Source organism: Anoplophora glabripennis, unplaced genomic scaffold (assembly GCF_000390285.2).
Source record: "Anoplophora glabripennis isolate ALB-LARVAE unplaced genomic scaffold, Agla_2.0 scaffold738, whole genome shotgun sequence".
Lineage (NCBI taxonomy): Eukaryota > Metazoa > Arthropoda > Insecta > Coleoptera > Cerambycidae > Anoplophora > Anoplophora glabripennis.
Window position 1 is genome coordinate 86,563 of NW_019418784.1, and position 14,024 is coordinate 100,586.

The window sequence follows — 14,024 nt, forward strand, 5'->3', positions numbered from 1 at the left end:
TCCACATGTAAATATTCTTATAACATTTACTTGCTTAGTTCTACATATAAAATTGTTTACTTTTATTTATAAGTACGTGAAAATAATTCTTAAAATGTGGGGTTAGGATAACAGAAAACGCATGTTTTACAAACGCTTTTTTTTAGTTATTATTTTATTTGGGTAAATTTAAATGGTAACAATGAATAAACAAAACATCAAGGATTTTATTTTTGTGCTTACTTTTGTTCTACACGTTTTATTTTTCAAGATTTCAGTACCTAAAAATGCCAGAAATTTCACAATACATACATATTTACATACATCTTTTAAGGCTGTTCCTTACTTGCTCTTCATTAATTGAGTCTACAATAGGAAAATAACTGACGCTGTTTCAAAACTAATTACAGTGTTGTTAGTGATTAGGTGAAATATGTTGGAACGTAAATACGTAATTAGATTAAGTTAGTAAGAGTTATTACAAAATTAAACATACGTATGACAATAACGAATTTATTGATATGTTGTTATTCTACTGTAAATGTCAACGAAATATTGCGGGGGCATCACGATGTAATGCAGAACATTTTGATATGAGCTCCACCCATCCTGGGAAATTTATATCATTTAGCGAGATACTAGGAAAATTACAAAAATTCATGCAAGATAGCTAGACTCTTCCGTTTATTACAAGCAGAGAAATTTTAAAAATTATGGACGATGAAAAGGAAGACCTACAAAAAATACGAGGTAAATTGTACGTCAGTTGAATTTGTTGGCAATTTTATGGGAATAGCAGTTTAATCCACCTCATCAGTGGCGTACACACGGGGGGGGGGGATTGTGGGGGTTCAAACCCCCCCTATGAGATTTAACTTTTAACAATAATTATATACCTATTAAAACTTCCTATTGCCGTATATATTTTGTTGTTTCCAATATCGTACTTGAATCGGACTAAACGTTGCAACGTCGCTTTTTAGTTTCGTCTGCTTCCCTGTGCTCTAGTTTCGTGCCGCGAAAATCTTACTGCAAAGTGTAACCCCCCCTTACAAAAAAGCTGTGTACGCCACTGCACCTCATATTAAACTAGTAAGTCTAAGATCATCCTGCAGAGTACGATTTTCTCAATGTTTATTATAAATAACAACAAAAACTTTATGAAACTTGCTTTAGAGTTTGAAGTGGCGACGTTGCTCACAACAACTTCAGAATACACGCAGGTGTACAGTGGAAAATCGACACTCAAATCGAAGATCAAATTTTCAGCAAAAATTTACATTGCTACTTGGATACGGATTGTTAAACTCTGATTAGACCTTTATTTATCCGACAGATTAACAGAGCGACGCTATGAGTCACTGCGATAGTTTTAAAAATAAAACTAAAATTTGGGAAAATAACAATTATATGGAAATACATGGATAGGATACAGGTCAACTTTTTAATAGCATTGAAATAGTTTTTAAAAAAAATAAACAGCAAAAACGCTCTATCAAAATAGAATTGAATTCTAAAATTATTTAAAAACATTTATTATTTTCTACCTTACTATTATGTTAAAAAAGGACATCTTTCCCTCAAATTGTGACAACTTAACTGGGTTAGGGAAGGACAGGCAAGTGTTATTTACTTTTACAAAATGTCACAAATTGCGTCCACAATAAAGGTTGATGTGAGAAGTAGGTAATTAAGAATACGTCAAAGAATTTACTACCTAATTCTTTTTATGAAGATTTTTTTCAGTTGGGTATTTATTTCGGAATTACTCTACATGGTTGAACACACATCCTGCTTTTCTTCTGGTCTTACCTAACTAAATTTCATCGTGCTTAAAATCGTCCTCGTTTCAGTTAATGTGAGAAATTGGATGCGGCATTTCTTGCGCACAGATTTATTGTATCTGTTTCGTCTCTTTTGGATTAAAGCTTCATTTGCAAAGCTTTTCTAATAAATATTTTAAAGAAACTCTACTCAACAGAACTCTGTTTTATTATTTCACCTAGGTACAATTTATTTATACCCACATAAAAAAACACGTTTATACTTGAGTATTCCATTGACTGACTAGTTATTTGTTTAATTGACAATGAGCTTAAATATTTTTAAAATGTTCTTAGATGATTCGCGGTTTTCACTTAAGAAAAAAGGATTAATCTAATTTAATTGAAATTAATTAACGCATTTAATGTATTATGGATTTTATTTTTCGACAGTTTTAATTCTCATTCGTTTGTAAATTTTATTTCTAAGCCTTTACCTTCTATCGAAATAAATGAAATAGACCCCATTTTGGAAACCGATATTAAGAAAACGTAGGCCCAAAAAAATACTGACAGAAAACTGACATAGGTAGTAGATAACTGTAAACAACAATCTGAAAAAATTTGTTATAATACAGTTATAAATATGATATTCTTAAAAACTGCATTGGATCGTGAACGCAGTCCAGTATAGCTTCTATAACTGTATTATTTTAACAATTTTTTCAGATTGTTGTTTACAATTATTTATTACTTGTGTCAGTTTTTTTATTTTTTTAATATAATATCTACGGAGATAGCACTCCCTTCTGTTTTGGTTAAAAATAAAAAAAGAAGAGCTTTTGAGACAAATGACCTTCACAGTACTAAAGACAATCGTTCGAATTGTCGTCAGTAAAAATTTGGAATTTTTTTATCAATTAACAAAAAAATACGACGAGTTAAAGTGAGAGGCATCAATTTTGTAAGCAAAAAACCGTGATTTTTTCAACATTTTCATTAATAAATAAAAAAAAATTAGCACACAGTATAGTAATAGTGAGGCTATATATGGTCCAAATTTCAAATTTTTTTGACCCTAAGTTTTCTTTATATCGGTTTCCAAACTCAGGGATCTATTTCATCTATTTCGATAGTAGTTTAAAATTCTTATATATAAGTACCATTTGTTCAAAATTTAATAAGAATATTTCAATTTCTTTCTAATTTCAAATATATTTTCTTCATTTGATATACACAGGCCAACAATTTTTTTTTTTGGTTTTTAGATCAGACCTATCATTTCTTATAGATTTCGAAGTGCTGAAATTTGAAGAATTTTTTAATACAATTGTATTTTTGCTCTTTTTTGCCCTTTTTGCCCTAAAAAGGTCCGTCTGCCAAATTTGGACATCAGATTCGTATTCAGCATTTAAAAAATGTAGATTAAATCAGTCATCTAGGTTAAATTCGGAATAGAAGAGTCGATATTCTCCATATTTACCATATTCTGAGATAATTGCATATTCAATATAGAAGGGACTTGTCCCTGCGATTACAAAAAACGAAAATATGTTTGCTCTTCAAATTTGGTTTCAGCACATACAAATCTTGTAGATCTGGTCTAAAAACCAAAAGAAAGTTCTTGTCGACCTTTATATATTATTGATTTATATTATATGATTTTGCTTAATTTATTACTTACCGATACTATTGAGTCTTTTATGGCTTTGGATTTACCATATAATAAATAGTCTCCATAGAAATTAAAATTTCCTAATGTTACGATTCATAAAGTTTCTAATTTTTTTCATTACCATTTCCGTTAACTAAGCATATACCACAGTGGTACAAAAAAAGTGGTCTACACCGTTTACCAGATCAAGCTATAGTATCCTGTTGAATTCGAATTTATATTCCCGAATCAATTCGTGTTTTGAGATATCAAGCCGACTTGAGTACTGAGCGATTAGAAAAACATTGAAATTCATGATCTAATTGCACCATAAACTAATAATCCTATAACCTTATAACCCCGTATCCCATAACCCAGTAACGTGTTAATTGAACGATTTTGGTCGCAAAAGCTCACGATCACTGACTGTCAAAGAAGTACAATAATTATATTATTTCAGTGTAGATACAGAGAAAAATACTAACTGGACACAGATCATGGGTCTACAGAAGCTTGCATGCCCCGGGTCCGTAAGGTATTACGGAGTTACAATAGGACTACAGACTCAATTCCTCAGAGTTTCCTGATTATACATCCTTGCTCACCCAAAGTTATGGGGTTACGGAGTTATTGGGTTATAGGGTTATGGAAGTATGATGTATAACATAGATGTTCCCACATAGTTTTATGGTGATATATCCTCGTACATCATGGGTTATGAGGTATGAGGTTAGAGAAGACTGCCATCTCACATAATTTCATAGTTCTGTAATCTCACAAATCGCTGGTTATGAAGCTACGAAACTATGGTGAAATGGGATCATGAATCCAATATTTTTCCAATCACTGACTACTCAAGTCGTTTGAAATCTCGGATACCGCTTTCTAGAGGAGTGTCTTGATGTTAGGGTAAAAACACGAACCAATCCGAGATTTTCGACTTTAGATTCAGACTTAACGAATCAAAATACTGTAGCATATACTGGCTTTGTAATCGTTTGTCTCTCAACTACCTATAAGGAATGGAATGTAGAGCGAACTTGATGTAAAATGGGATGGAAATGCAACACACTTCAAATAATCTTTTGTTTTCCAGTTATACAGAATCGATGAGCCAAAAAATATAAATTTGGGTTATAATTGAAAAATTAAATGTTATAGGAAATAGCGGAATTGTGAACAAAAAACTTTAAAAATCTCTTACAAAGTAAAAGCAATTGGGAAATTTGAGAAATCGCCAAATCTGTCCAAATTAGCTCACCCTGTACTAGATGTAATTTTTGATATAACAATCACACTGGATTTCTTTCTCATATAATAAGTCTTGAAATGAGCATTTCATGTACATGTGACTAAATGTTCATTTAAATTTTAGTCTTTCTAATCCTATAATGTGGGATTCTGCAGGCAGCTAGCAGAAAGGAATCGTTTTAATACAGCCCCATTGTGGTGTTCAGCTATGGAGGTATTTTCTTTGTGAATATATGAGTTATTAAGCCACACTGCAGCACAGGATTCTGCAAACAAAAAACAGACCAAGTTTAACGATTCTCAGAGTGAATTTACAGATTTTGATGTATTTGTCATTTATTATTCTTTGTAGCTGCAATTTGATGTTTTTTTAGAATATATTGAAGAAAGTTGAGTGTAATACCCAAATACTTTACAAGAATATTGTAGCAAACGTGGTAAATGATTTTCACTACTACTTTATTTCAAGGATGTTAAGTTTATTCAAATTATTTCTAAAATTTTCAAAAAATGATATATACGCTTTGTGATATTAACATCTATAAACAAACTAGTAATTAATATACAGGGTGTTCGCAAATTTCACCGACAACGTTTGACTGCATATTGACGACGATAAATAAATACGATCTACGAAAAAAATTAAATAGAAAAATGTTAGTTTTTGAGTTACAGGCCTTCAGTTGTCAAAAATAAAACTAATTTAATTAATAACTTCAATGCCTTTTTGCCGATCGCGTTAAAATTTGGGACATTTATTTGGACTATTATGCCGTATTGTTTCGTAAAGCTTTAGTCAAATCGATATACTGGGTGATAGTTTTCTCCGGTTACCTCTCCCTTTTAGCGGTCAAAACTTTTACAGTGGTCGTATTTTTTAAAATGGGCAGCAACATTGAAAAGGTTGTTTTATTTAAAAAAATATTCGCGTGGGGTGATGAGAATCCCAAAGAAACACGACAATAATGACGTTACCTGATAGCCACAGCAATCAACATCTTGTTTTCATCGCCTACTGAACTCAAAGTTTTAAATCCGTGATATTGCTACGCAAACCGAAACGTACAGATCTGCAAATAAAGCAATTTTTCTCAAGAATGGCTTTCTGTGGGTCCTCCATTTTCTCAAGAGGAGACCTTTTAAAATAAATAAGGTTTATGAAGTTATTAATTAAATTAGTTTTGCCTACGACCACTACTGTAAATACTTAAAAACACACCGTCTGCGATCAATGTAAGATTCCTATTACGTACAGTAAAAAAATCGCACAGTTTTCCTAGCAACCGCCTAGCAACGGTCAATACAATACTGTTTGTATTGACCATTGCTAGGCGGTTGCTAGGAAAACTGTATGATTTTTTTACCAAGCTGTGCGGTTTACAGTAGTGGTCGTAGGTAAAGTATAGTATTTTTGACAACTTTGAAGGCCTGTAACACAAAAACCAAAAAGTTTTTAATTAACTTTTTTTGGTGGATCGTATTTATTTATCGTGATGAATATGCAGTCAAACGTTCTCGGTGAAATTTGCGGACACCCTGTATATATTATTATTACCATTGCAATGGTAACAAATATCAATCATCTGCAACAAATAACATACTTTACAACATTAAATGAATAACAAAAATATATCCATTACTTCTTCATCTTGCTGCTTTATTAATATGAGACACAGAAGACTTCTAGTAGATTGTTGTTTATTATAAACTTTTATTAATTCAGAAACACCTCTAAGGAATTGAGTTACAACAGCATAGACTGTGAAAAAAGCCTAGAAATAATAAAAACCTTATTTGAGATTACAAAATTGATGCCTATGATCATAAATTTGGAATAGTTAAGTAATTTTTTAATAGTTTTCGAAAAGTAAAATAATAGTGGTAAAGAAGTAAGACAAGTCAAGTAGTAAATTTAATAAAAGTTTAATTTAAAGTAATTTGCAAAAACTTAAAGCAGCTTGTTAAGTCCCTAAATTTATATACCTATTCTTGAAAATTTAGTTATTAATTGCATATATTGTATATTTTACATTTTATGTTTTAATTTAGCATTAGCAAATAGGTTCTTCCTGTTTATATCCCAAATAAATAAATCAAAAATAAAGTTGCTCGATAACATATCATTAGTCGCATTATCCTCAAGCTTTACAACATCTCTCAAAATGGTTTTCTCATTATTTTCAAGAGGTATATTAAATTGCTAGCTTTAAATCACCTACATAGCCAACATTTATCGAGGCCGTATTTAAAAGGTACGAAATAATGTATAGATTAAGTTGTATAGAAACCAGTAAGGTACTATGAACCTTGTGATAGTCCATTGTATAGATAATTGTCTTTTCCTGTTCGTAGGTCCCCCATTATAACTTGAAAAGGTCTTTCCATAACATGTTATTCAGTAGGCACTCCAATGTTCTGCAAGGGATTATGTGAAAGACTTTGGATAAATGCTGGCAACAAATCGATTTATGATGATTTTTCCAAATTCCAAGTATCTTTGATAACCGATTAAATTTAAAACTTGAATAGTACAGCTACATGGTTGTAGAAAGCAAGCCTCTTCAATCAATACAGTTTCTTTTGTCGTCTTATTCCGTATATGAATAAAGATGTCTTTCTAGAGATTATAGGAATAGTTTAGTAATGCGACTGTCCTTTGTGTTGTCTTTCCTCAACTTCAATATAGTAAATATTTTCGATCGAAAGCTCTTGAAATGTAATCAGTTTTATGTCTGAAGGATATACTTTAATCAATTATTTATCTTCTTTATAATTTAAAAATAAATTCTGTCTCCATTTTTGTTTTAATAAAATTAAAACGTGATTATACAGTCAATTTTTAAATAATTATAATTTTTACTTAGTATTAAAAATAAAAGTCGATTTTGGAAGGATATAATGGAAGATTTCAATCTGAGAAACATTAATAAAGAATATAAAATTTTGAACCAAATTGGAAAAATTAGGACATACGATTTTATTGTGAAAATTTCAAAAATAGTACCTATTCATTTTGTGCATATAGGAAGAGAGCGCCAGTTCCATTTTAAATACTGGAGGAGTAAATACGCGGTTTTGTTCAGAAAATAACCGAACTTTATATTAATTTATTAATATTATTAATTTTATACAGATTCGGAAAGTCCCCATGGTACGTCGGCCGTTACGTCAGAGCGATAAAGTAAGTCATAGATATCCGTGCGATAGACAAGGATGGTTACTTTGAAGACGTTTCATTATCTAAATAGTCACTCCCACTTCTAACCCGAAACGGTCGGTGACTATACAGATTATGAAACGTCTCCACTATAGCCATCCTTGTCTATCGCACGGATTTATTTACTTTACTTTGTTGCTCTCATGTAAAGGCAGATGGACCATGTGGATTTTCCAGCCCTGTATATTATCGATCCTTGTCTCCTTCAAAGTACTCCTCACTCCTATTCACACTTTTCTCAGTGCTGTTTCCATTTCGCGAAGCAGTCCTGGACACCTTAATTTGAAATGACCTGAAAGTCTTTGACGAATTAGTTTTGATGATATTTGATATTCTGAAAACGGCGTACTTTTAATTTTGGAAATAAGAAAAAATCACAAGGAGCCAGGTCTGATGAGCAAAGAGGGTAAAAATTTCGTGTCATGACCCGATTGATATGATAACCTCTTCTGCAATTTGTCTGACAATCGGCGATATGCACGCACCAGATCTTTGACTTTCTGAACGCAGGAGTCATCAATTGAAGTCGAAAGCTTTTTTGGTCGAGGATCATCGTCAATTGACTGACGACGATTTAATCATGAAAACTATTCGCAACATTTCTCACGACCCAAAGTATCATCTCCATAAGCTTGTTTCAAAAAATTGAAGCAACGTTTTCGTGAAGTTTTCCCCAGTTTTACGTTGCATTATTGTTCCAGAAAATGTTACATTTCAAAAATCGTCACTATCACATTAAACATGTTGCACTCAAATAACAATATCACGAAAACTAAATGAGATATCAACAATCCAAGAACATGTGATTACAGAGGAGGTTATGCGTAACGCAATGCTGCCAACCGAATATCATTAAGTATCTCCATTAGCGCGCAATTCAAAATGTTTATTTTCTGAACAGACCTCGTATTATCTAAATTTTTTTATCAACATAATCGAACAATAATGTAGCGTAATCTATAAATTGAGAAAAGCAGCTTGTTTCCATCCTAAATATGCAATATATAATCAAAACAGTGGTGGTAGAATGCCAAGTATAACAAATCTTTATATGCATGACTAACATTAACTACCAAAAGCATTTTGGCAATAAAATTAATGTGCATCATATTTCAGATTTACTGAACAAGTTACATAATATTCCGGTAATGTAACATGAGCATATTGAAATTGATTTAAAAAATCTTCCTTTGAGCAATGTCCATTCTTAATAAAAACATTCTGCATCTCTATCTATCTATCAAAAGCATTCTTTTTAGTATTTCACCAAGGAGATGAAGGTAGATCTTGGTATATAATAGTACGAGGGTCAGTTGATGTTGTAATTCATGGAAAGGGCACTGTTAATACGTTACATGAAGGCGATGACTTCGGAAAATTAGCTCTTATCAATGATGCTCCCAGGTAAAATGTTACCATAAACTGAATCAGCTTTTTCTTCATATACGCGTACACTTTTTAGGGCTGCAACAATAGTATTAAGGGAAAATAATTGTCATTTTTTAAGAGTCGATAAAGATAATTTTAATAGAATTCTCCGAGATGTGGAAGCCAACACTGTCAGACTCAAGGAACATGGAAAAGATGTCTTAATTTTGGAAAAAATTAATACGAATACAAAACAAGTATTTTCGTCTCATTTTAAGTAAGTGCCTTATTTGTTTCTATAAAAAGTATTAATTAAATATTTTTAGATATACTGTGATGGCAGGTACTCCACAGAAAATGTTGGAGCATCTTCTGGAAACTCGTCTCGATGGTCGAGGAGCAATGGGAGGCGGTGATAATTTTATTGTTACCACAGCACAGGACCCCTTTTTAGACGATTTTCTTTTGACTCATATAGTCTTTATACCCACTCATCAATTAGTTGAAGAATTAGATAGATAATATCCTTTCATAACCTTTATTACTATCGAAATATGCAATGATGATATTTACATAGTATCTGACAAAAATATGAATTAATTTATTTTAAGATATCAGCATCATATAACCAAGTTAATTAATCATGGCAACTCTGAAAAATCAATTGCATAAAAGTTTTGTATTTTAGTATGAGTGTTATAAGAAGAAAAAATTGCGCCAAATATTTTCTAGGACTTTTAATTATTACATTATAATTAGAATCATATATTTAGGGGAAAAAACGACGAACTTTATTTGCGAAACGAATAGTTCCAATATTATGTTAGGTCTAATAAGTGCTAGGTAACGTCAATAAAAGTTAAAAGAAAGTAGTAAATCGAAAATAAAAAAAAATTAAAATCAAGTAGTAAATCGAATAAAATGAAATACATTTTTGTTTTATTGTTCTTGTATTAGAAGTAGTTCTACAATTTTTTCAAAATATGCTGTGGCACCGAATTTTTAGGGTTTTTAGTGAAAGGAACTCCGGGTACATTCGCCAGTATTTATATCTGAATTCAGTGGATTCTTTCATTTGATAAATCATTATTATTATTAGCCTTACTTAAGAATCAGTTCTTTAATATTGTCAATGTTCTTAATTAACACCCTATTCATAGGGTGTAGATACATATATCAAAGGAAATTCGTCCAAATCTACGGAAAGACGGATTTTGTTGAACTACTGACAGTCTGAAATATAGTAATTATATGGAGGATATTTCCAATAATTGCGCTTGTAATAATTCCTGTGAATGACTTCCTAGTTAATTCCATGATTCGAAAAAAATCACAGTTTTAATGAAGTGCACTTAGTTAATTTTATTAATCGAATATGTTTCCAAGAGATCAAATCCTCATCGACCAGATCTTGAAATGGTAAATTGAGATGTAAAATATTTTTAATTCCAAAATTAAATTTTCAGGGTTATGACACTAACTTGTCAATTCCCGCATGAAAAACTAACGAACCTAAAAAAATTTTTGTGTTCGTCAATACTTAACTTAGTTAAACTAGGTAAAATCCATGATAAAATTTAAATAATCAATATTAAAAGCCTGAAGGCGCAATAACATCATCTATAGAGAGAGGGAAAACCGGTATAAGAAAATTTACAATAATTGGGACCCAAATTTGCCTAATACCATATGCAACTGAAAATACAATGTATAACTTCTTTTAATTGATTTATTGTAGGAAGCTGTTACAGAAATGTTAAATATAAAAGTTGACAAAGTAACATGAAATTTTTATATGGCAAAACTATTGCACACTCCATATATTCGTATTTTGCAGCATACACATTTTCCCGTTTTTGTTGATATTGACGTTTTCAATGTGCATGTTTATCATATTTTAACGAGGATATTATAGTAACAAACATTTTTTCCCCAATTTCAACCTAGAAATGCAAGGTATATAAAGTTATGGAATAGGAAATTGTTTTTTTTTTTTATTAAATCCAATAACAATTTATGTATTCCTTAACTAAATCCACTTATAGGATAGATTTTACGAACCAAGATAGGGAGTTCGTGTTGGCGTGCAAACGGCGTGTGATCCAGTTCGTCTACAGATGGGTGACGACCATCAGGCAGCCTGTGTTTGAAGATGAACTGGCAGTCGAATTCCTGGAAGATCTTGCGAATGAATTGGAATCTGATATAGTACAGTTCAACGCGCTACAAGAAGAAGCATCTCTCATGCATCACGTAATGTCGCAACTGAGGAGGTAAATTTAGTTCACTTAAATAGAGAGATAGTCAAAGATAGTTCATAAATTATTCGCCATTAGAGTAACAAATTAAAAATTCTGTCGTTTCGATTTATTTTAAAATTAGAACTTTGGCATATAGTATTTGTTATCTTAATATCGAAGATTTTATCATATAATATAATATGAAGGATATCTAAAAATAAAGAGATATTTCCATATGATTTTTCCATACTGGTTTGCATTTAATTGTGTAAAGAAATTATGAAAAGTTTTGTATATGCATCAACATAATTTATTATTTAATTAGAAAAAAAACACAGTTTTATTGTTGGACATACCTCGGGTATAAGATTGTATTCTCTTTTTCCGAATTCCCAACAGTTCTTGAAATATAGGGGTTTGAAGTTGCCAAGTCGTATGGGTAGTTGCTAAAGAGTAAATTACATTGTTGGGACTAGAGGGCTTAGAAAAATGTGCTTTAATTCTAAAAAAGCATAATGACAGTGTAATTATTAAAGCTGCTCAATATGTCCACCGCCTTGTATAATGCATAACTCAATCCTCTGTCGAAGCTCTCGTTCCCAGTTGTAGTTCTCCATATTGTTTTTCACCTCATCAAACGCTGTATGAATCTTCTCAATGAGTTAATCCCTGCAATTAGGCTTTCCCATTGAATAGGTAAGTGTCTTCACATGTCCCCACATGAAAAAGTCCAACGAGTTGAAATCCGGAGATCGCGGTGGCCAAGCGATGGGACCACCACGACCATCGATTTGGATACTTTTCATTGAGGAAATTAGTGACACCTCTTCCATAATGGGATGGAGCACTATAATGAAAAAGAACATCTTCCGATCCATTACGGAGAATCTTCTCTAAAAATGGGTTTCTCGAATAGCTTGAGAGTTTTAGATCGCCCATACATGATCGTTGTGGAAATTGTTGAATACATCTCCTGTAAATGTAACTTCGTCACAGAAAAGGGTTCTTAAGAGAGTATCCAGGTGATTGCTCCACCATTCACAAAGACGAACTCTTTTACCAGGTCATTTTCAACAAGCATTGTTTCCACACATAACTTCTCTTTCACAAGTCGTTTTAGGGAACACACCTGTTAATCAAAGAGTTGTGAAGGTTCTATTGAACGTTTGCTTGTCTGGAAGACGGTAGTTTGGATATTGTCGTTGATATTCTGTGAACTGTGGCGGTGTGGTACCACCGTTGCAATATCCACACATGAAAATCATGTCCGGGTAATCTTCATTTGAATAAATTAAAATCATGACTTTAACACATATGACGCAAAAATAAAAAAGATCCAACTGTCAATGATGATAATTAACAAACTGATAATCAATCATTTTTTTTCTCAGCCAAGTTATTTACCCATACGTTCTGGAAATTTCAAAGCCCGAGAATTCAAGAACCGTTGGGAATTCTGGAAAAATGAATAGAATCATTTTTTCTTAAAATTAGTCATAGAATTCATATACGAAGTATCTCGAATAACTCTTCGGCTACCTTGTATACGACGTTGTCAGAATATGTACGGAATGTTCCAAGCAGATATCGAATAACTTTTAAAGTAGTAATTCTTTGAAATACATCAGATATAATTTTAATACGGACACATTTTCTTATCTCCCTGTTTCACCTTCATCTTTGAATTCTTTGAAGAATTGTAACTTTTTAAGTTAACATTTGGGTACATTTGGTTTATTTCTTTATTTTCAAAGAATTTTTTAATACCTAACTTTGACGTATTAAAATTATTCGTTAACATTTTTCCATGACAAAACTATATAATAAACATACGCGGCACATTCACTGTTTTTTATGACGCTCAATATGTACAATATTTTTATAACTTTATGTTTTAGGTACACCGAGGATAGGAAGGCCCATGAGGGTCAGAAATGGAAACTTCCGCCTTTAGGGCAGCCGATAAGTCTATTTAGTACTGGGAATGATACGAACCGAACCATTATTATGCCTCAAGACGACAGTAAGTACACTCAAATCGATTTCCCCAGAGGTTTTCACACGACCATATAGCCGAATACATATAAATAAACAGAATATTACATGACATATGAGAGGAAGTTGCCAAGTAGAAAAAGTTAAGAGATTTTATTACTTTTACTTATATTATAGTATAGTAGTAATAATAAATAGCGAAGACATAAAAATTCCGGGAGTAGATGAATTGTAAAACTAACACCGACTGTTACCAAATGACAATGACAATGACAAACTCTTACACAAAAACACGTACTAATCAGGCGATTAGACTGTACATATACTGATTTATTTTATAAGATATAATCACAGTCTAATCGCCTGATTAATCAACCTAAACCGAGACTCACAGTACCAGTCCTTAGAGTAATAATTTGATATTTTCTTTCCAAAGAAAAGTTTATAAAAGTGAACAATTCGATATTTCGGAAAAAACAAAAGAGCAAACGATTTATCGCATACAAATGACAAATAAAAATAAGCTAAATAAAAATGCAAAAAATCAATATAGCAGC

At 31.8% G+C, this 14,024-nt stretch overlaps 1 protein-coding gene across 1 annotated transcript in view; it reads left to right on the plus strand.

The window, feature by feature from the left end:
• Positions 1-14,024, plus strand: part of LOC108912795 (rap guanine nucleotide exchange factor 4) — a 101,381-nt gene that overhangs the window by 71,532 nt on the left and 15,825 nt on the right. The window contains exons 7-11 of the mRNA XM_018718179.2: positions 9,124-9,268; positions 9,327-9,509; positions 9,559-9,753; positions 11,272-11,505; positions 13,371-13,495. Coding sequence (XP_018573695.1) covers positions 9,124-9,268; positions 9,327-9,509; positions 9,559-9,753; positions 11,272-11,505; positions 13,371-13,495 — 882 coding nt within the window. The remainder of the gene's footprint in view (positions 1-9,123; positions 9,269-9,326; positions 9,510-9,558; positions 9,754-11,271; positions 11,506-13,370; positions 13,496-14,024) is intronic.